We start from the raw sequence: 24,175 nt of genomic DNA, 5'->3' as shown, positions 1-24,175 counted from the left end.
AGTTACTTTAGGGGATCCGGACCCGTAAAAAGCAAGGTTGTTGCCGAGCCGCCCAGGTCCACTTATTTTTCTTTGCTCGTCTCTGTCACTTATGGAAGTACGGTATGATTGCACTCGGCTCACCATGTCATCTTATACTCCATATCATTATGTGGTCCATCTTGAGCCCAATCTGTCAGCCTTTTGACTATTTGCTTGGTTTCGCTCTGAGATTTGCTCTATTTTTCAAGTTGTTTCCCCCAAGCAAATAAGTGATGTGTGATGCTTGTTAGAAAACCGTTTTGGAAAAACATTAACATGTTTTTTTATTTATTGTGAATTGTGAAGGCAAATACCATTGAATTGACCCAAATACCGTTCATGGCAATTATCTATTAGTTTTTTTTTTTGACAAAGAAAATAGGATTTAGCCCTTTTTTATTAATTATTTTGCAGTTACAAGGGATCAGAATTAAAAAAAAAAAAAAAAAAAACACAATTATGTTCAAAACATTTGAGCATAAATAAAATAAAAAAAAATAAAAAATAGATGAAAAGAAAATACAAAGATAGAAATACAAAAGAAAACTACAAACTCAGAAGGTAAATTTTTTTTGAACTTTTAAGCTTTCAATGTGTTTTTCGACTTGCTCTGTTAATTGCATCAGATTACATGCTTCTTCTTTGAAAATTTGTGTACATCTTTCTCTCCAAATAACAAACTGCGTGATTAGCAAGATTGATCTCTTTTCTTGACAATTATCTATTAGTTACTGGTTTGACCACCGACACCTACCTAACCTTTTCTTTTTCATGCTATAATATTTGTTTTAGTAGTAGCACTTAGCACAAATCTATATATGATGTCGTTGATTGCGATTGGTATAAATAGATTCAATTCAATTGAGAGAAAACATCTTAGAAACACTAATGAATTGACAAAATATTCATGCTCTTGAGCTAGAGCTACAAATGAATCGAACTGAATCGAACTTAATTCAGTTCGAGTTCAAACTAATTTTGAACCGAACTAGTTCAAAATTAAAGCAGGGTTTCGAACTGAAAAGAAGAGTTTGAGTTTGATTCGGTGTGATTCGAACCACTTTTGAACCGAAATGGTTTGAAATTGAAGCAAGGTTTAGAACTAAAAAGAAGAGTTTCGAACCGAGCCAGACTCAGTTCGAGTTTGTTTCGAATCAATTTTTTTTCCAAATCGAACTCAATTGAATTATGAACTACGAGCTTTTTGTACCCCCTCTATCTTGAGCTCATATTTATTTTAAAATACCTCCAAAATATATTATTTTAAAAAAATTATCGTTTATTCTGCTATTTATCGAATTTCAGATTTTAAAATCAAAATTTCAACAATGCTTGCTTGGAACTGTCATAAGAAATCATTTGCTCTAAAAATTTAGATTTTGTTTGAGAAAATTGACCAATTGTCTGGCTGAAATATTTTTTGTTATCTATTTAAAAGTTCAAAGAGGCAAATAATATTTTGAAGATAGTTTAAGAATTTGGACAAAGATTAAGAAATAAAACGAAAAAAGAATAAAGAAGGAGATTTTTTATCTACGTTAAAAAACCATTATTCTAAAGAATTAAGCCACTAAAAAAAATTAAGTAAAGAACTCAAAAAATTAAGAAGGGGGGTTGACGAACATGTACAATAGAAACATGATTTGTCAACAAATGATTCAAATAATTTCCTCCATAATTTACCTACCAATTAATCATGATATGACATGTAATGGGGACCAAATATAATACTAATATCAGTGATGATCTAAATTTAGTAACATGGTAATGCAAGAACTCGTCTTTGGTTTAGTGACAAAAAAAATATTTTATGTGTGGGAGATTGCGGGTTTGAAATCTGGAAGGAGCAATTCCGTTGTAGATATTAAATAGTTGAGTGGTTTGACCTCCAACTTTTACTAAAGAGTCCGTCTAGATGACATCGGTGTCATATGACACCAACTCCAAAATTTATTGGATATACTTCAAGTGGTGAATCCACGCTATTCAAACCGATTTATTTTATGAGTGATGTGTTTACATACAAAATTTATTTTTCTGAGTTATATTAGTACAAAGTAAAGTGGTAAAAAATGTTTAAAAATGAATACATTGAAATTAACTTAGAAATTCCTAATATTTGACCGCTTTACTTGATACTAAATAAATTTAAAAAATTATAAGTTTTGCATGTAAACACACAACTAATGAAGTAGATCGATTTGAACGGTTTAAATTCGTCATTTAAAATCAATTTGATAGGTTTTAAAGTTGGTATTATATAGATTGAAATAACACTAATATTATATAATAATAATAATAATAATAATAATAATAATAATAATAATAATAATAATAATAATAATATGATAATGCATTTTATAGTGTCAATCTTAAATGTTCAAAATGCGAAATTAATGAAATTTTAATCTAAATAGAATTAAATAGAATTGAGTATTAGGTAGAGATTGATTCGACATTGGAATTGTCTTGTTATTAAAGTCGGCCGCAGATTGCCAGCCAACAAATTTCATTTAAAAGAAAAAAAAATCAAATTTACAAAAAGAAAAAAAGTATAAATGATAATAAATTAGGAAAAAGACAAATTATTTCAACTTCCAACTGCTGTGAAACCGACAATAAGCTAGCCATTTATCAAAATCGAAATTCGCCTCTAGCACCATTAAAATAAAACCATTTCAGCATGTCGACAACAGAATAGAGAAGAGGGTTCTCTTGTCAAAGACCTGTTTGGTTATAAGAGGAAGTGAGAGAAACCATCTTTTTTTTTTTCCTTTCAAATATCAAGTGAATTTTGCTCAAAATCTCTTAAGTCTTGTAATTTAATTGTCAATATGTATTGGTAGTTGTTAATTATGATTAATTAAACTTAACACGCAAGTAGTGGAATAAATCTGCAATGCATAAAGAAAGTTTTAAGTTTACAAACTTCTTAATCATGTATACTCATCAATGTCGTCAGCAGTCCAATGTTGCTTTTTCTTCTTTATCATCACCACTAGGGCTGTCAAAAAAGCTCGCGGCTTGCTCGTGGCTCGCCTCTAGCTCGCTCGCTAACAGCTCGCTCGGTAGTGGACCGAGCTGTTAACGAGCCAGCTCGGCTCAGGCTCGGGCCAAAATAAACGAGCTGAGCCAAAGGTCAGCTCGGACCGGGCCAGCTCGGCTCGTTAAGCTACAGTGGATTTAGGATTTAGTCCCGTATAATTTTAAGTCCAGTCCCATTTTCAAAGACGCAATTATGCAAAATTGATGTATTTTCGGTTTGGAAAGAAAAGATATGGGCTTTAGTTGCTTGAAGATGTGCCTGCTGAACAATTTCTTAAATTTTTTGAATGTGATTTCTTATTTTTTTTAATTTTGAATTTGTATAATAAAGTCCAGCGAGCCAGCTCGTCAGCTCGCGAGCTAGCTCGGGCTGGCTTGTCACAAGCTGAGCCAGAGATTTTGGCTCGGGTGACCTAGGTCCAGCTCGCTTGGTCCAGGCTCGGGCCAAAATAAACAAGTCGAGCTAAGGCCCAGCTCGGCCCGAGCCAGCTCGTTTACAGCCCTAATCACCACCTGATGGCTCCTGAATTTATTAGGTTGTGCATCTGAACCGGAGGTCATAGAGGAAGAGAAACGAGTAAATTTTCTCTCCGAACAATAAATTCTACACTCTGATTCGGGGATGACAAATTTCACCAAAAATCAACACAACACTCCTCTCTCCTTTCCTCCGAACAATAATCATTCCCCTCTGCTACCTCTCTGTTTCTCTTCTTATGGAGCAGGTAAACGGTGTGGACAGCCCGTCATTATGCGGATTTTCCCTTCCTTCCCTTTAATGAAGGGGTTCTCCCCCTCTCCGGAGCACGCCCTTAGTTGTTTTTATTTTTACCATCTCCAAAACATAAAACTAAATAATTAGTTTTTTTTTTCTTCTGAAATTTCGATTTCTACTCTATGTTTCAAACTGTGGATACCCAAATTTAGTTCGCAGTTTCAAACAGCGGACCATATCGGTCCATCATGGCTCTGAAAATCCTACCAAGGTGTGGTCCGCCATTTCAAACTGCGGACATGATAAAAATTGAATTTTCTGAAGAAAAAAAACTGGTTGTTTTGTTTATTTTCTTTTAAGATGGTATAATCTAAGATGAATAAGGCTTAGGTGCTATGGATAGCATAACATTCCATGCCGGGCCTCAAAAATTTATCATATAAACTTCAAATTTCGATTTAAGTAGCTTAGTAAATTAGTTATATAATGAACTTGTAGAATACCAATTTTTACTATTTTTGAAATTTTTTTACTATTTTTTATGAGTTATGAAAGATGGTAAAAAACGACTTGAAATATTGGCAATTTTCTTTTACCTTTAAGCCATTTTTTTGTCATATTTTTGATAAATCATAAAAAATAGTAAAAAAAATTTCAACAATAGCAAGTTTATTATATAACTAATTTATTGAGCTACTTAAATCGAAGTTTAAAGTTTATACAAATGATGTAGCACGAAATACCTTGTGCTATCCATAACACCTAAAGTCTTACTCATCTAAGATATAAAAAAAACTCTTATTGCATCTATTTGTCTTATGTTTTTCTTATCGTTATTTAGATCTTGTAATTAACTTTTTTTATCAATATAATTGTTGCCCATAAAAAAAAAATGTATATATAACAAAACTCATTAAAGTAATGCAATTTTCTCTTTGGAATTCTTGGGTAACTTGTCATATCATTTTTCATTACATTTCGAAAAACATATATATCATTTTTTTTCCACAAGTTTCCTCAAAAAAATTATTTTGAATTTTGAATTTTCTTAAATAAATATATATTTTTAGAACAAAATCCGCAAAGCAATTCTAATTTAAAATAGAAGTGCATGATAGAGAAACAGGGGAAGAGGAGAAAAAGAAAAATTTATAACTTATTATTGTTTAGTTGAGTTGGATATTTAATACTAATAGGAAGACAAAGTTAATATATGTTACTCTTTTAATCACTTTTAGCCTTCTAAACCTTTGTTTTATTACCTCCAAATTAGGTTGTAATAAAGTGAAACAAGATAAACCAAAATTTTATCTGCACTCTAAATATGTTTTTACTTCTATTAAAAAATATTTATATTAAATGATAAAAAATATTTACAAGGATTACAAAATTTTGAAAGCTTTATGTTTCACTTAAACAAAATCTTTTTGAGTAAAAGTTGGAGGTCAAGTCACCTAATTATTTAATATTATTATTAGTAAAACAAATGATTTTTTCATTCATATTTCAAAACCATGACTTCTCACATAGACCATTTGTTTTTACCACTAAACCAAAAACTAGTTTTTCACTTCAACAAAATCTTTTAACTTGAATTTTCTTATGATCATATAAAAAAGTGATAAATGCTTTGTATAACAGTTTAAATATAAATAGTTTTTATTGCAAGTATAAATATTGTTGGATGCAATAAATGATGCACAACAAATGGTACAAGAATAATTTATCTAATTTTACTATGCACAATTTATCACGCTTCTTATTTTGTAGTGAATATGTTGTTACTTCAATCCAATATCGAAGATCTGTTTAAATGAATTATTAAGGCTTTAGCTCAGCATAAAGCATAGTGTGAATGCATCATTTATTTGTTGATATAAATTAGATTCCATATTTGGAATTATGTAAAGTGTGAAAGCATCCTGATGTGATATATTCCCTTTCATATATAGCAATCGACCAAATACGGAAATGAGAAAATAATTAAATCAGCTGCAATACTCTGAAATCTCTGTAATTCTAAATTCACCCGTCGGATTTTTTTCGAGAACACATCTTGAAACAACTGTTTTTCTCATGCACGTATCTCAAAATAGTTCGACAGCTAAATTTGAATTGCAAAAATTTCAGAATCACTGTTCATTGATCTCGAATTACAGTAGATTCGGATTCCGGAAATGAAGGGTGGCTTTAGTTAAAGTTAGATATATAATTGGGGCCCCTGACAGGTACTACACTGATTTATTTGCTAATTACCTTGTTGACCCACCAACATAGTCTAATTTTTATATGAACAACATTCCAAGTTGCATTGAATTAATTAAACCTTTTGTGTCAATATCACCTATGTTGTAGTTGAGAAAATGTTTAGCTTTTCTCAAAAGATTGAAACTGTATTTTAGTGAGAAGTGAAAACCAAATTAAATCAGCAGACAAAGCCCCCTTTTTAAAATAAATGAGAAAGACTCGTGTACTTGCGTGTTATTTACATCAGACACTGACAAGTGCCGAAATTTTTGTTTATATCATTTAAAAAAAAATCAAAACACGTCCAAGACCTCCAAATCACTTTTTTTTTTTTTTTTTTTTTGAGATGAGGTGGACAAATTGATTTGGAGGTCTCTCTAAACCTAAATAAATTTAGTATTATAGTGCATTTTTGGGCTTTTGGGAGACCGCCAAGCCAATCTGCGCTCCGACCCCTCCTAACAAGGAAACGCTATCCTCTGCGGAGGTTTTACCTGCGGAGCTGTGCGGTGGTTTTGATCTGGTCCGTTCGTTTCGGATCAGACGGGCTGGATTAAGGGTTCACCAAATTTTGAGTTTTTTTAAAATTCGGGCAAGATCTGATCTGGTCCATCCGATTCGAAACGAACAAACCAGATCAAAACCACCGCACAGCTCCGCAGGTAAAACCTCCGCAGAGGATACGCTTCCCCTAACAAGAAGGAGCTGCATATTGACTTGGCGACCCAGATAGATGTGGAATTCTCTCAAAATCAGGATGTTTTGGTTTATATTTTTTATTATGATATAAATACAGATTTCGGCGACAAGTGTTCTCAAGTTGTATTGCCAGGTGGATATTAATTATTTGCTTGAATTAGGTACCCAAAAACAATTAAAAATAAGCAAGGGGTCATGCATGGATGTTCATTTATATAATTAATTAATTAAACTATCCGGTGCAAGTGGTAGAGTCAGCATTTGTTAATCAAAATGCGCATGGGTATTGAGTCAGCATTTATATTAGTAAACCCCCTCAAAAGTACAATTTTATTATTATATTTCTTTTGCATTGGATATTCAATTTTATTGGCCCATGGTGGTTTTCTTGTGGTACTAATCAATTTGAAAAATCACAAATATCAAGCCAATCAACTCAGAAAGCCAAATTTTTTAACAATGGAGATAACACTTTTCTATTGGAAAGTAATAAAAAAATTGATTATTGAGCTATAAGCGGTGGAAAGGAAAGCGCCTTCCCAACAATTTGACAACAAACAAGGCTACATCATTTCGTAAGCATCGTCATAGTAGAGAACTAGACAAGGTCAGTTCCTTGTGGGATCATAGAGTTTGGCTAATATAATATCAGTGTCATTTCATGTTATATAATATCAACTTTAAAATCTATCAAATTGACTTCGAACTACTAATCTAAACTGTTCAAATTGATTTACATTATGAGTGATGCGTTGACATACAAATTTTTTATATTTTCGAGTTATTTTAGTATCAAATCAAGCGGTAAAAATATTGAAAAATTAATGTATTAAAATTAACTTAAAAACTCACATATTTGACTGCTTGACTTAATACTAAATAAATTCGAAAAGTTATAAATTTGACATGTAAATGCACAACTAATGAAGTAGGTCGGTTTGAACGGTTTGAATTCACCGTTTGAAGTCGATTTAATAGGTTTTAGAGTTGGTGTTATATAGGTTGAAATGACACTGATGTTATACTAGCCAAACTCGGGACTATATTATGCTTAAAAATATAGAAAATTAAAAAAAAGTGTTGTAATTGCTGGTTTCATGTACTGAAATAATACTGAAAAATTTCTAATGTATCCATCTAAATTTTTGAAATAGTTAATTTTTGTATCAGTTAAAACACCACAATATCCAATAGTTCCATACAAATTTGACATTCTTTCCACTATCACCTTTTAATTATTTAACATATTATTTAATATTTTAAAATTTAAATTGAGCAAGTAAGTTTTCTTCTTAGCGAACACCGTTTCTGCCCATTGTCTAAGATTTCTCGCAACCGGTTTTAGTTTCTTATCAAAATTTTGTAGGAGTTTGAAACTGGGACCGTATTCCATGCCGCAGCCAACCCTCCGGTAATGCTCCTGTACCTTAGCCAGAATAACTCGAATTTGAACTGTCTTTTTTCAATGTTGTTGTGTGGCTTGATAGACTAAAATATAGTTGCCAGAGCATATATACCTTGCTATCATGTGAATTACATGATTTTACAATTAGTACTTTTGTTTTGTGGTGTTGAAGTGTTGCTTATTGAAGAATTAGCATTCAATCTAGTAGCAAAGACACATAATTTCTATGTAAGAAGTCATGAGTTTGAAATCTGAATGAGAAAAATCTTTTATTGTAATTACTCAAAAAAAAAGTGTTGCTTATGTTTCCTTTGAAAAAAGGACAAAGGAAGAAAAATTGCTTCTTTCAGCTGTGACTACGAGTTGTACAATTGTACCTATTTGTACACTTTTGGTGGAATTAGATTTTTTCTTTCTTTTGCCTAAAAGGCCCATGGGCCGATAGAATATTTCTGGCAAACTAAAATTGAAATTATCCATTTAGTTAATGAAAGCAATTCCGACTTTAACTCGTCTATTAATGAAAGCATATGACAATATTCATAAGTGTCTACGTCATTTTGGATCAAATTTATATATAATTGATATTTGACAGAAACAAAATTAAAATTGTAAATGAAATGGTGTGTTTTTATAAGCTAGATCGGAGGTGAAATGACCCTGAGAATAGCTAGCAAGCCTTATTATAAAATTATAAATTATCCTTTATTCTGTAATATATAATTGAGGAGGGATCCAATTACATCATTTTTTGGTGACACCGAATTACACTCTCTATTTTTAAAGTTTTCAAATTCCAAACAGTCGATCCAAACCGTTCAACATAATGAATATTTTAAAATGTGCTAGCAGATCAAATTTTACATTTTTCGGAATTTTTTTACTATTTATTAAGTATTTAACAAAATCGCTATATTTAGACCATTGAATTTTTGTACTCATCTTAATAAATAGTAAAAAAATTCAGAAAAATGTAAAATTTGATATGCAAGCACATTTTAACATATCCATCATGTTGAACGGTTTGGATCGACTATTTGGACTTTGAAAACATAGGGTGTAATCCGCTGTCACCAAAAAGTAAAAAAATAGTAAAAAAATTTCAAAAAATGTAAAATTTGGTCTACAAACACATATTAATATGGAGAACAAGATGAACGGTTCGGATCGACCGTTAGAATTTGAAAACTCAAATATAGAGCCGTGACACGGTGCCAACCCGTAATATGCATAGTACCATAGACTCACTCAAGTTAGAAATAAAGTTCATGATATATAAGCCTGTACATTTTGGCACGAATTCTGATCACAAGATTTCTAATTAAGAAATTGCGAGTCGTGAGTCATGATGGTTGAGGAGGTACTGAGATCTGTCATCAGTGCTTTGGGATTGTATATAAATAAATAAAATGGGCAAATTTCACGTATACCCTCAAAAACTTCGAAAGTACTTATTTCTCCTCTAAATTTTAAAATTACATATTTTTCCCTTCAAACTTCAAAAACTCACATATTTACTCTTTTTTTTGTATTAAAACACATTTTAAAAAACCTTTATTAAAAGTATAAAACACCCTATCGAACTTAAATTTGAATCTGAAGGGTTCCTCTACCGTCCAATCAATGCACATCGCAATAAGATATGTGCTTATTTGCTTCAAGATTTGTGCTGATCTAGAGTGCACGAATCATAAAGCAATTTTGATTTGTGTGTATTGCATTAAGATCTATGCACGTTATTTCAATATCCATGCATATTCGCTTTAAGGTTCGTGCTGACCTATCACATACAGTTCTTAAAGCAATTCAGACAGTAGAGGAATCTTTTAGATTCAAATTGGAGTCAGATGGACGTTTTATGCTTTTTAATAAAAGGGTAATATTGGTATTTTATGAATTTATAATGTATTTTAATATAACGACAATAAAATGGATAATATGCAATGTTTTAATATTCGGTTTATATGTAGTATACAGAAAGCCACTACATACCGCATATGCAGATTTTTATGCGGACTTACATATACAGATTTGAAATGAGAATTCATATATATATATATAAACAATTATTCGGTAATATGTGGTATGAACCACTGTTAATATACTCTAAATCGGTATTTTTATCACTGTTAATATACTCCAAACCAGTAATATGTGATATAAACCACTGTTAATATACTCTAAATCAGTATTTTTATCACTATTAATATACTCTAAACTGATAATATGCTCTAAACTGCATATTCGGACCGAATATAGATTTTCTATTCGGATTGCAACTGAATAGAAATATTCGACCGAATATTCGGCTGAATAGACCGAATATTACTGTTGTTCGTACAATAATCATTTTCGTCTATTTGACTAATTTGTAAAAACATACAATTATTGAATTTTACGATTTCTTCTATTTTAAGATTATGTAGGTCCAAGAAGAGTTGGAATTACAGAATGATACGCTTGGACTGAAGAAATCATGAAGACTTTTATCAAGAAGACAAATTGTAAAATCAAAGGTGGTAAAATAAGTTTGAGGATGTTTTTGCAGAAGTAAAACGTTGGTAACGTTTATAAAACGTTGTAACGTTTTAATTCTGCCAAAAACACTTAAGTAAAAGATTGATTAAAAACACAGAAATAACTTAAAACGTTATAACGTTTTTACAAAACGTTGCAACGTTTTAGGATTACTAAAAACGGCAGAAGCACTGGTGTACAAAACAAATAAAACGTTGTAACGTTTTGTAAAAACGTTATAACGTTTTAGGATTGTCAGTATTTCAAATATAAAACGTTACAACGTTTTAATTAAATCTAAGCTTCAAACTGTTCCTGTTTTTGATCAAGATTTTACAGCACAAAACGTTATGTAACGTTTATAAAACGTTGTAACGTTTTTGAACCTTTTTGCTGAGCTGTCAGAAATCTAAACCCTAAATCGCAATTTGAACTAAAACGTTGTAACGTTTTATAAAACGTTGTAACGTTTTGGTTCAAACAGCTCATTTTTGAGCTGACACTATAAATAGATGAGTGAGGTTTTCTTCTCACTTATCTCAGCCGACCCTAATTAATTCAAAAGTGATTTTCTGAGAGCTTAGCATACTCCATTGTTGTGAGAGCCTAAAACTTCAAAATCCCTCAAGCAACCTCAAACCTACTTCACCAATCTTGATATAGATTAGGTTAGAGTGATCTATTGAGTGTTTCTCTTGTGTTCCTAGACAATCGAGACCTTGTTCTCATCTCTTTGAGTTGGCCGTTTGATTTCCCGCTTGGTGTGTAAGGGCTCAACGGTTCACAAGTTGTAATCCTTTCGTATTGGGTAATAGGAAGGCGCACCTCACAAGGTTGCGAAGCCCCGGAGACGTAGGCCTTTGTTTTGCCGAACTCCGTTATCACCCCGTGTCAAATTTCTCTAAACTCATCTCTTTACTTTCAATTGCAATTTAATTTCAGTTTTTGAGCAATTAAAGGTGCCCCTAAGTGCAACAAAGTGGTATCAGAGCAAGTTACTCAAATTAAGACACACTTAATTGGAGATTAGATCAACTTGACAAATGGCACCCTATAGATCCGTGAAAGAACCCCTAGTTTTTGGTACTACCACCAAAAATTTCATGCATTGGAAGAAAACCATGATTAATTACTTGAATATCCTTGAGGTGTGGTATGTGGTTGAAAAAGGGTATACACCAACATACACAAGTGTAGCTACCGAGGGTTCAACCGATGCCAAAATTGAGACTGTTGATTCCAAACAAACCAAGAAAGACAATGACCTAGCAACCAATGCCATATTCAATTTGGTTAGTGAATCGGTAGCCTCACTCTTTGGTAGTGCATCAAGTGCGAAAGAAATGTGGAATGCTCTTGTAAACCGGTATGAAGGCAATACCCAAATCAAACGAACCAAAATAACCGGTTTAGAAGCAAAATTTGAAACCTTTAAGGTTGAGGATGGTGAAAGCATTGAGGATATGTATAATAGACTTATGCATATCCAAAATGAGTTTACCGAATTGGGAGAACCACTTTCTAACAATAAACTTGTAGGAAAGCTATTGAGGGTGATGCTCATGAGGGATAAATGGTCCGGGTTGGTGAGTGCTCTAGAGGCAATCCAAGGCACGCACGACACATTCACACCGGATGACCTCTATGCTCATTTTAGGAGTTTTGAAGAAAAACTTCGACAATCCGGTGATTTGAAGCAAAGCTCAAAGTCCAAAACCGTAGCTTTTCCGGCACAAAACCGAAACTTTCCAAGCTCCTCAAACACCCGTCTTTCAAATGATCAATTTATCAACAAAATTGATCATGAAACATCCAAGGATGCCCTTCTCTTATCCAAAATGTTTCAAGGAATGCTTGACTTTGAAAGAAAATACAACAAGGAACGAGAAGAGAAGAACAAAAGGCTAATGTGTTTCGCTTGCCATAGAGAGGGGCATTCCATTCAAACATGCTTCAAGCTATTTCCACAATTGAAGAACACGGATGGGGAAGCACAACAAGATCGAAAACCAAGACAAAAGTATGATGGGTACAAGAAGAAGAAAGCCAAAGCTATGCAAGCTTTGTTCTCGGATAGTGAGACGGAACAATCCGATACGGAATCGGAGAATGAAGAGGAGATCAACCTTGCATTGATGACAAGTGTAGATGAAGGTCCCTCGAAAATTGACATAGACTCAATTATAGCTAGCAAGAACATCACCGATGAAACAACCATCAACTTTCTCATGGAGCTTGTTAAATCAAGGAATGCCAAGGAGGGAGATGATGAAGTCAACACCTCAACAAACTTCGCTAGTGAGGTACATTCAACACTTAGTCTTGATGGTTATGAGACCGAACTTGAATGTATAAATGAAGGTGGTGAAGAGTATAGTGGTGAAATTGACTTGTGTAATCACAAATGAGACCAACAATGACTTGTGTACCAATAGGTTAGACACCAATGATGCAAGTACTTTCAAAAATGAAATTCTAATGCACGATAATCATGAATCTAGGTTGAAATCACTCCTTGATGAGTCCAATAGAATCTTGGTTGAGAAGGAAGGTATTATTCAAAAATTAATTGCTAAAAATGACATGTTAGAACTTGAAAATAAAAAGTTAAAAGCATCACACTTAGGTGAAATAGGCATTTTTAAAGTTAAAGTTCAAACCTTAGAAACTGAAATTCGGGCATTGAGATCTCCTAGTGAATTATCAAAAGTCACTAGTCTAGATCCCTATTATGTGAGCAAGTTGATACATGATCAATCCTATTATAAAAATGATAGAGTTGGTCTTGGATTTGAGAAGGGTAAATCCTCACTTAAATCTAATCACATGCTAAGCCCTAAAGGAAAAGGGGAACATTCTCAAACTTCAAGTATTCCAAATGCCAAATTAAAGTTTAATTGTGAACAATATTCAACTTATCAATTTTTTACTAAAAAGGGTTTAACTCCTTTGAGCAAGGAATCATCAAAATTGAAGTCCTCTCATGTCTCAAATGCTAAACAAGATCAAAAGTCAACAAATTATGCATTTAGGTACAAATACAATAAAAGAATTTCTAAGAACAAAAATGCTTATAAAGATAGTGATGGGAACACTCTTAATCCAAAAGGGTCAAACAAAACCTATTTTAAAGGACCCGATGGTTGGTTTTATGAATTCAAAAATAAAATTGCTTTACAAAACCAAACTCAAAGAAATGGTTTAGCTAGAGATGTTCCCCAACATCACAATAAATTTGATTCTAACAAAACCAAGAGCATTGCATCTAAAGTTGCAAATAGGTCACATGGTAGTCATAAGAGTAGTTTGCATGAAGTGAAGTACCAATCCATTCTCAAACAAGGCTCTACTACTCAAAAGCAATCAACTACAATATGCAACTATTGTTGCAAACTTGGCCACACTTCCTTAGAATGTAGCTTTAGGAATGTAAACAACAAACATAATGTTGTTTGGGTTCCTAAAGCTATACTAGCTTAGGTTCACACTTAATCTCCCCTAAAGTATTATAATTGCCAAACATAAAGGGGGAGATTAAAGACAAGGTATATGTTAGTTACTAACTCAATAATAACTAATATATACTTTGTAGGTGTGTTTGATTTCATCTCAAAAGGAAAGTGCTTGGATCATTGATAGTGGATGCTCACACCATATGACCGGTGACAAATCTAATTTTAAATTCTTAGAACCATATGATGGAGGTACGGTTACCTTTGGCAATAATCAAAGAAAGAGCTTTATTATTGGTATAGGCTCAATTGGTAACCAACACTTGACCATATCTAATGTATATCTTGTTGATGGATTAGATTACAACTTACTTAGTGTAAGTAAGCTATGTGATTCGGGATATTATACCAAATTTGATGCTAATGCTTGTCACATAATTAGGTCCTCGGACGATGCTCTAATTTATTCGGGAAAACGAAAGAAAAATGTTTATTACTTGTATTTTACTCACTTTGATTCCGGTGAAACATGTCTAAGTGCCATATCCAATGGATCATGGTTATGGCATCGTAGATTAGGTCATGTTTCAATTGATACCATTAGGAAATTAGGGAAATTAGATCTTGTGCGTGGTCTACCAACACATAAACTAGAACTTGAATGATTATGTGAGGCATGTGTTCAAGGTAAACAAACCAAAAGTAGCTTTAAATCCAAGGATATGGTTTCAACCGATCAACCTTTGCAATTATTACATATGGACTTATTTGGACCAATAAGTGTACCAAGTTTAGCAAAGAAGAAATATGCATATGTAATTGTAGATGATTATAGTCGCTTTACTTGGGTTTTGTTCTTACAACACAAGGATGAAGCAATTAGCAACTTCATTGAATTTTGCAAACGTGTTGAAAATGAAAAGGGGTCAAAAATCATTAGGATTAGAAGCGACCATGGGGGGGAATTTGAAAATGCAAAATTTGATCAACTTTGCTCTAAAAGGGGATATAAACATGAGTATTCGGCTCCTCGCACACCTCAACAAAATGGGGTAGTTGAGAGGAAGAACCGAACCTTAGTTGAGCTTGCCCGAACCATGCTAAATGAATACTCCTTACCCAAACACTTGTGGGCCGAGACGGTAAATACGGCATGCTACGTGGTAAATCGCGTAAGCATAAGGACCATGTTGAATAAAACACCATATGAGCTATGGAAAAGGGTACAAGCCTAAGTTATCTCATTTTAGAGTATTTGGTTCAAAATGCTTTGTTCTTGATGAATCTCCCAAAGTAACCAAATTTGATTCTAAATCAATTGAGGGAATGTTTGTAGGATACTCAAATTCAAGTAAAGCCTATAGAATTTACATTCCATCTCAAAGAATCGTAATTGAATCCGTGCATATTAAATTTGATGAAAATGTTAATCAAAAGGTCGAGAAAGGTATTGAGATTGTAGGTGTTGAAGTGCCAATTGTTGATCAAGATGAAGTTGAAACAAGAACCGACACAATTGAGAATCAACCCGAACAAACTCAACCCGAAATAGATACAACCAACAATATTGAGACGGATCAAATAATTGAAGATGCAACCAATAATGAGATGGATCCAATAGTTGAAGGAATGCAAACCGAAGAAATACAACCTCCACGAATTGAGTACCAAATCCCCCAAGACCTAAGGGAAGTACCATCTCATCCTCTTTCTAATGTAATTGGTGATCCTAGGGAAAGAGTTAAAACAAGATCCAAATTAAATCAAATGATTGGTCATTGTGCATTTGTATCTCATATTGAACCTAAAAATTTCAAAGATGCAAATGTAGACCCTAATTGGATTTGTGCCATGCAAGATGAACTTGCTCAATTTGAAAGGAACAAAGTTTGGGAACTTGTACCTAAGCCAAATGATAGAATGATTATTGGAACCAAATGGGTTTTTAGAAATAAAAAGGATGAAGATGGAAATGTAATTCGCAACAAAGCTAGGTTGGTAGCTCAAGGGTACAAACAACAAGAGGGTATTGACTTTGAAGAAACCTTTGCACCCGTAGCTCGTCTTGAATCCATTAGAATGCTTTTAGCATACGCCTCAAACAAAAATTTCAAATTATTTCAAATGGATGTTAAAAGTGCATTTTTGAATGGATTCATAGATGAGGAAGTGTATGTTAATCAACCTCAAGGCTTTGTTGATTCAACATTTCCTAATCATGTGTATAGACTCACCAAAGCACTCTATGGACTCAAACAAGCCCCTAGGGCATGGTATGGTAGATTAAGTTCCTTTCTAATTGACAATGAATTCATTAGAGGCAAAAATGATACAACTCTTTTCACCAAGAAAAGGAATGGAGCACTATTGGTGGTGCAAATTTATGTAGATGACATAATCTTTGGTTCACCTAATGCGGCACTTGCCGAGGAATTTTCTTCTCTTATGAATAGTGAATTCGAGATGAGTATGATGGGTGAATTGAATTTCTTCTTGGGACTCCAAATCAAGCAACTCATGGATGGCACCTTTGTGAGTCAAACCAAGTATGCGAAGGAGTTGATCAAGAAGTTTGGGATGACCGAAAGCAATACGAGCAAGACTCCAATGGCTACGAATGCAAACCTTGACTCGGATCCAAATGGCACATCGGTGGACATCACTCAATACCGAGCTATGATAGGTAGCCTACTCTATTTAACCGCTAGTAGACCCGATATAATGTTTGCGGTATGTCTATGTGCTAGGTATCAAGCAAATCCCAAAGAATTGCACTTGAAAGCCGTTAAAAGAATTCTCAAATATATCAAGGGTAGTTTAAATTTGGGATTATGGTATGGCAAACAATCGGATTTAGACTTGATAGGATATGCCGATGCCGATTTTGCCGGGGATCGTATGGATAGAAAAAGCACAAGTGGCACATGCCAATTTCTTGGTGGTTCACTTGTATCTTGGTCGAGTCGCAAACAAACCTCGGTTGCCCTTTCCACAACGGAAGCCGAGTATGTAGCGGCCGGTAGTTGTTGCACACAAATTCTTTGGATGATCCAATCCCTAACTGATTATGAAATTCGCTTCCGCAACGTACCAATTATGTGTGACAATACTAGTGCCATTATGATATCCAAAAATCCGGTCCTTCATTCTAGAACCAAGCACATAGAAATAAGGCATCATTTTATTAGGGATCACATTGAAAAAGGTGAAATAGAACTTATACATATTGACACCAAAGAACAAATTGCCGATATATTCACAAAACCCTTGAATACTCAACAACACAATGAATTAAGGTTTAAATTAGGCATGCTTGAACTGAGAGATTAATGCATATCAAAACTTTGTTTTAAAATAATTCATATAAGTCAAAACAGTTCAATTTGTGTTAAACTTGACAGTACAAAACGTTATGTAACGGTTTATAAACGTTGTCACGTTTCTCATCTGCTACTTAGCCAATTTTCAAGGAAATTTCCCTACCTAAAACGTTATAACGTTTTTAGAAAACGTTATAACGTTTTTTAGAAAACGTTGTGCCGTTTTACTTCCGATACTTGACCAATTTTCAGGGCAATTCACTACCTAAAACGTTGTAACGTTTTTAGAAAACATTGCAACGATTTATTTCTGATACTTAGCCATTTGAAGAACAGTTTTCCTATTTAAAACGTTACAACGTTTTCACAAAACGTTGTAACGATTTAAATAAAAGTTTCAAATTCAAAAGTTGCAAAATTGATCATTCTGAGACAGCACAAAACGTTACATAACGTTTTTGAATCGTTGTAACGTTTTAGACAATAACGCAGTACATTCACAAAACGTTGTAACGTTTTAGAAACCGTTGTAACGATTTAGGCCGAAAAGGCGTTTTAAGTGCAGATCCGACCCGATTTCTTTCATCCCCTTCTTCTCCAAGCCGCCTCCTCTCCTTCTCTTCCTCTCTCCGCCGTTTTCTCTCTCTTCACCTATTCTTGCCAACAAAATCTACGAAATCAAGAAACTTGTCTCGATTTCTCCTCTCCTCTCTTCTCTCTATCCAATTCTTCAATCATAATCTCCATTCTCTCTCTCTATCACCCGGTCTCCAAAACCCTAGACGAAACCCTACTTTCAAATCCGGCGATCCGACCGTTGGATTGACGATCCGAGTTCATCTCTGCACTTCTCTTACTTCACTCTTCTCAATTTGCTACTTGCTTCTTCAATCGGTAATATCTCAAACCTTTCTAAAATTAATGGGTCCAAGAAAGCAAACGGGTGAAAGGGGCAAGAAGAGAGCCCGTATTGGGGATGGTTCTGGAGGAAGTAACGCAGAACCAAATTTTGAAATAGACCAAGAGAACCGGTATCTCTTTCGGGATATAGAGGCATATGACAACTATATCGGTCATTTTCAAACCCGAAAACTGTGCAAATCCTACTATTTTAACAAAGCAACTGTTACTTTTAGCCTACCAGAGGATAACAAAATACTTGAATATCTGAACCATTGGAGTTGGGAACCCCTAGTGAAACTTGATGAACCATTTGCGGAACTCACTACCCGTACCTTTTATGCAAATTTGATCTATGCCGAGAGCCCATTTGTAATGACCTCATGGATAGGCGGAAGAGAAATCCGCATGGACCTTACCAATGTTGCCCAATGGTTGGATCTCCAAAATGAAGGAGAAGAGAGCTATCTGTTGAGAAATTGGCCAAGGGGTGCCACTGAAACCGCTGACTCTTACAAGAAATGGTTCGACAGGAACAATGTGGCCGGTGCATCCATTTATGCAACCCCTCTTCCATCCTTACACCGATTGTTATTTCTCTTTGTCAACAATATCCTAACCCCTAAGTCTCAAATCAAAACCAACATTGAATACGGTGCCATGTATTATCTTCGCCATCTCATTCAATTGGATGAAGTGTCAATCAACATTCCTTACATCATTCTCTGTCATATGCAAAGTGCACATAGAAGCACCGTGACAAATTTGCCATATGCCCATGTCATCCACAAAATTATCAGGTTGAGTGGCATTATTCTACCAACGGACCTACCCTATCGTTCCCCTAAGAACCTGACCACTCTTCTGACAAAAATTGGGTGGATGAAGATGTACTCTCCTTCAGGACAGCTGATGTACTCTCCCGATACGCGGGATATCAACTCATGGATATTCTATCAAAATGCCCTGCCAAACCAGTATTGGGATCCGGATGAGATGATTCAAGAACCACCGGTTGAAAACCCTCAGGAAAACCAACCCCAATTTGGCCCTCAACAATTGCCTCAAATGGATCAACCGTTACCATTTCCTCAAATTCCTCGAAACCCAAATGATCAAATGATGTGGTTATGCCAAAGAATGCAAGAACAACACATGTCCTTGGTGACAATGCAAGCAGGGATGGTTAGAATGAAAGGGACATTGAAGAATCATACCAAAGCCCTTAAGAATCTTGATGAACGCCAACAAAACCTCTCAAAGAAATTCATCAATCAATTTGGCGTGTCGTGTGGCTCAGTTGCTTCTCGTGGAGAAGAACCTGAAGAAGAACCAAACCTTGATGGTATTGATGAAGAAGATGAGGAAATGGATGAAGAAGCAGATGAATCCACTCAAGACCCACCCGCACAGTAGATCTACCTTTAAAATTATCTTAATTGCATTTTCGAAATTGACAATTTGATCTCTTTGCATGAACTATTAATGTTATTGTTGCATGTTTTAGTTATGAACTATAATGAGGTTTAATTCGTGTTTTAAATTTGTTGAACTGCTACAATTATTAGCTAGCTATGATTTAGATTGCTCAAATCTAGGGTTCAAATTGCAAAAATTGTGATTTTTAGGCATTTTTCTTCAAATCTCATGTTATACTATGCTTGCAATGTTTAATTTTGTTGAATTGCATGAATTGATTGAATTGACATATTGGATATTTGCTATTTGGTGTTAATGTGTATGAGATGTAGATATTTTAAATGTGGTATATGAATTGATAACTTGTTAGGGGCTATATTGCACAAAGTGCAAAATTGGATATCTTGAAGCCTTAATAAATTGTATTGAATTGTTTTGGATTGCATGAATTGAAATGGTTTATATACATGGTTTATGCATAATTGATGTGCATAATTTGATGTGATAAATTGAAATTGAAATTTCTTGCATGATTAGAGTTATACCCTCAATCATAGTTTATTTGTGAATTATCGTTGTTACATTGCTAAATTGAGGGGAGTGCATATTTTGAGGGGGAGCACTTAAAATTAGTGCTAATTTCTATTCCCTTTCGTCGATTTCCAAAAGGGGGAGAAATTGGTAACAATTGCTAGATACACAAAATCAAAATTGAGTGAACCAAACTGGACAATTTTCGATTTATGCACTTACTCGCATTGTATGTTTTTGCAAATCGTCAAAAGGGGGAGATTGTTGTTCGTACAATAATCATTTTCGTCTATTTGACTAATTTGTAAAAACATACAATTATTGAATTTTACGATTTCTTCTATTTTAAGATTATGTAGGTCCAAGAAGAGTTGGAATTACAGAATGATACGCTTGGACTGAAGAAATCATGAAGACTTTTATCAAGAAGACAAATTGTAAAATCAAAGGTGGTAAAATAAGTTTGAGGATGTTTTTGCAGAAGTAAAACGTTGGTAACGTTTATAAAACGTTGTAACGTTTTAATTCTGCCAAAAACACTTAAGTAAAAGATTGATTAAAAACACAGAAATAACTTAAAACGTTATAACGTTTTTACAAAACGTTGCAACGTTTTAGGATTACTAAAAACGGCAGAAGCACTGGTGTACAAAACAAATAAAACGTTGTAACGTTTTGTAAAAACGTTATAACGTTTTAGGATTGTCAGTATTTCAAATATAAAACGTTGTAACGTTTTCATAAAACGTTACAACGTTTTAATTAAATCTAAGCTTCAAACTGTTCCTGTTTTTGATCAAGATTTTACAGCACAAAACGTTATGTAACGTTTATAAAACGTTGTAACGTTTTTGAACCTTTTTGCTGAGCTGTCAGAAATCTAAACCCTAAATCGCAATTTGAACTAAAACGTTGTAACGTTTTATAAAACGTTGTAACGTTTTATAAAACGTTGTAACGTTTTATAAAACGTTGTAACGTTTTGGTTCAAACAGCTCATTTTTGAGCTGACACTATAAATAGATGAGTGAGGTTTTCTTCTCACTTATCTCAGCCGACCCTAATTAATTCAAAAGTGATTTTCTGAGAGCTTAGCATACTCCATTGTTGTGAGAGCCTAAAACTTCAAAATCCCTCAAGCAACCTCAAACCTACTTCACCAATCTTGATATAGATTAGGTTAGAGTGATCTATTGAGTGTTTCTCTTGTGTTCCTAGACAATCGAGACCTTGTTCTCATCTCTTTGAGTTGGCCGTTTGATTTCCCGCTTGGTGTGTAAGGGCTCAACGGTTCACAAGTTGTAATCCTTTCGTATTGGGTAATAGGAAGGTGCACCTCACAAGGTTGCGAAGCCCCGGAGACGTAGGCCTTTGTTTTGCCGAACTCCGTTATCACCCCGCGTGTCAAATTTCTCTAAACTCATCTCTTTACTTTCAATTGCAATTTAATTTCAGTTTTTGAGCAATTAAAGGTGCCCCTAAGTGCAACAATTACTACATTGATAATTTGTGAGTTTTTTAAGTTTAGAGGAGAAACATGTAATTTTGAAGTTTTTGAGGGGTATACATGAAATTCCCCCCATAAAAAAAATGTTAGATTGGACTGGAATATTTTATCTACACATGGTCTTTGACGAATTGGTCTAAAACGTTTATTATTTCTGAAATCAGGTCCCACGTGCCGACATAACATGGAGAAACAATTATATGCGTTGGATCTATTAAAAGGCCCTCATCAGAACTCAGAAGAGCCGTTGAGAATGGAGGACCCACGCTACTCTTGAATTGGTATCCTCTGAGATATCTCAAACTTTGCGTGATTTTATGGAAAATCTTAACCGTTTAAGTACGTTTTACACGAATCTCAAAGCACACACAATACTGACCCCCACATCACCCCCGAATAGGCATCGGACACGTCGGTCACGCAAAAGTTGAGATATCTCAGAGGATACGCACTCGCTACTCTTCTCTGGATATTCTTCTCCTTTTAGAAAATAGAAAAAGCTATAACCACCGTGTCACATCTTTGTGTAACCACTTTAATTCTCTCGCGATCTTTCCCCATCTCTGATGCTGAACTGTCGGCATTTGTCTCGGTCTCAAGTCAAAGAGTAGCCTCTTCTTCCATTTTTCACACTGAAGCCTGGATCTGTATTTTCCCCAAGGTGAGTTCCCCATCTCTGATGCTTGAACCAGCATGTGTAATTGAGAAATTTTGATTGGGTATCATAGGAGCAGACCGTGTTATTTTTTATTTATTTTTTTCATTTTTTTTCTCCAAGTTCTACCTTGATCTGATTGATATTCATTCTTCCTTCCACATAAGTTGGCATTCTGTATTTATTTCTCTGATTCCGTGGGCACCACCACCACTGAAGAGTGTACCGATCAATGGCCGACTTCGAAGGAGCACACAAAGAATTAACAAATAGCTTACTAAATCCCGGAAAAGATACGAGCAAAAAGAAACCATCATCTCAATTAAAACCCTCAAGGTTCCGCCGGACTAGAAGCGCCACTTCATGTGAGACCCCTTCAAGCTCCCCCGAACCGGCCAAATGGGTTCCTGGCAAAAACCTTTTTGGTGGTATTGAACCGAGTTTCAAGCTAGTTGCCTTGCTCTTCCTATTTTACCTTCTAGCAGCCTCAACCTGCTTTTACATTGTTGAGAACCAAATGACTGGTAAACGCACTAACCCAATTTTGGATGCGGTCTACTTCACTATAGTAACAATGACAACTGTTGGTTATGGTGACCTTGTGCCTAATAGTGCCGTATCAAAGCTTCTTGCGTGCGCCTTTGTGTTCTTAGGTGTGGCAGTTGTTGCTCTATTATTGAATAAAGCAGCTGATCGGCTTGTAGAGAAACAGGAGGCGCTCCTCTTCAAAGCACTTAACATGAAGATGAAGGGCCGTAAAGCCGAGATGCTGAAAGCGATTGAAACAAATAAGGCGAAATACAAATTTTACTCGACTGCAGTCGTTTTGGTGCTGCTTATGGCAACTGGTATATTTTTCTTGTGGAAAGTGGAGCAACTAAACTTTGTCGACTCATTCTATTGTGTTTGCTCAACTATTACAACACTGGGGTATGGGGACAAGAGCTTTTCATCAAAATGGGGCCGTGTGTTTGCCGTGTTTTGGATAGTAATTAGCACGCTAATTGTAGCACAATTCTTCTTCTACCTAGCTGAGTGGAATACTGAGCATAAGCAAAAGAAGCTGGCCAAATGGGTGCTTACGAGAAGAACTACTAATGTCGATCTCGAAGCAGCTGATTTTGACGGCAATCATATTGTTAGGTATGCATCATATCTGAGTCCAAAAAATTAGATGCAATTTAACATTTTCATGTGATGATCATCTTAAGATTCATACATAATTTTTTTAATTATGCAGTGCTCCAGAGTTCATAATATACAAGCTGAAAGAGATTGGGAAGATTACCGAAGAGGATATAGCAGTTTTTCTGGAGGAATTTGAAAATCTTGATGTGGATCACTCGGGGACATTGTCACCAAATGATCTTATAGTTGCTCAATCCAACCAACGATGATGGAAAGGTGTGTTTTCTCGAGGAATTTGATAATTGATCCAGATCAGTTGGTGACATTGCCAGTATATAATCTTATAGTGGCTCAGTCCAACCAACAATGATGTAAAGTTGTGTTTCCTGCCCTGGTTTTTCTGTGCATGACTTTTGCTTTTTAACTGTTAATACTGGTATTGGTGTACATTTGTTGGGTGGTTCTATTGTATTGTAATTTTTAACTGCTAGGTTGGCTTTTCATCTCTTTTTAGGTTTTCAAATCAGCTTTTTGTATAATGACATACTTGTTTACAATGAGTTCTCCAAGATTTTCTTCTATCCAATTTATCATCAAACAAAATTATTGTTAGA

The 24,175-nt window shown here is 34.5% G+C and overlaps 1 protein-coding gene across 2 annotated transcripts; it reads left to right on the top strand.

Annotated features, from left to right (window-relative positions):
* Positions 1-22,294: 22,294 nt before the first annotated feature.
* On the top strand, positions 22,295-24,135 carry KCO1 (Outward rectifying potassium channel protein). Of its 2 annotated transcripts, XM_078323767.1 has the most exons (3): positions 22,295-22,439; positions 22,601-23,576; positions 23,674-24,135. In XM_078323767.1, the coding sequence occupies exons 2-3, from the start codon at positions 22,666-22,668 to the stop codon at positions 23,828-23,830; spliced, it is 1,068 nt and encodes a 355-aa protein (XP_078179893.1). In that variant the 5' UTR covers positions 22,295-22,439; positions 22,601-22,665; the 3' UTR covers positions 23,831-24,135. The 2 variants fall into 2 exon arrangements, with proteins under 2 accessions (XP_078179893.1, XP_078179891.1); XM_078323765.1 differs by lacking the exon at positions 22,295-22,439 and having other exon boundaries at positions 22,464-23,576.
* Positions 24,136-24,175: the final 40 nt, after the last annotated feature.

The sequence above is a fragment of the Carex rostrata genome, chromosome 22, assembly GCF_964058835.1.
Source record: "Carex rostrata chromosome 22, lpCarRost1.2, whole genome shotgun sequence".
NCBI classification, from domain to species: Eukaryota; Viridiplantae; Streptophyta; class Magnoliopsida; order Poales; family Cyperaceae; genus Carex; species Carex rostrata.
Note: the sequence above shows the minus strand (reverse complement) of the source record. Positions and strands in the feature narration are given on the sequence as shown.

Bases quoted from the DNA above. Each gene is read 5' to 3' on its own strand.
- KCO1 (XM_078323767.1), top strand. From the start codon at position 22,666: ATGGCCGACTTCGAAGGAGCACACAAAGAATTAACAAATAGCTTACTA. The intron at 23,577-23,673 runs GTATGCATCATA...TTAATTATGCAG, and splicing joins GACGGCAATCATATTGTTAG to TGCTCCAGAGTTCATAATAT.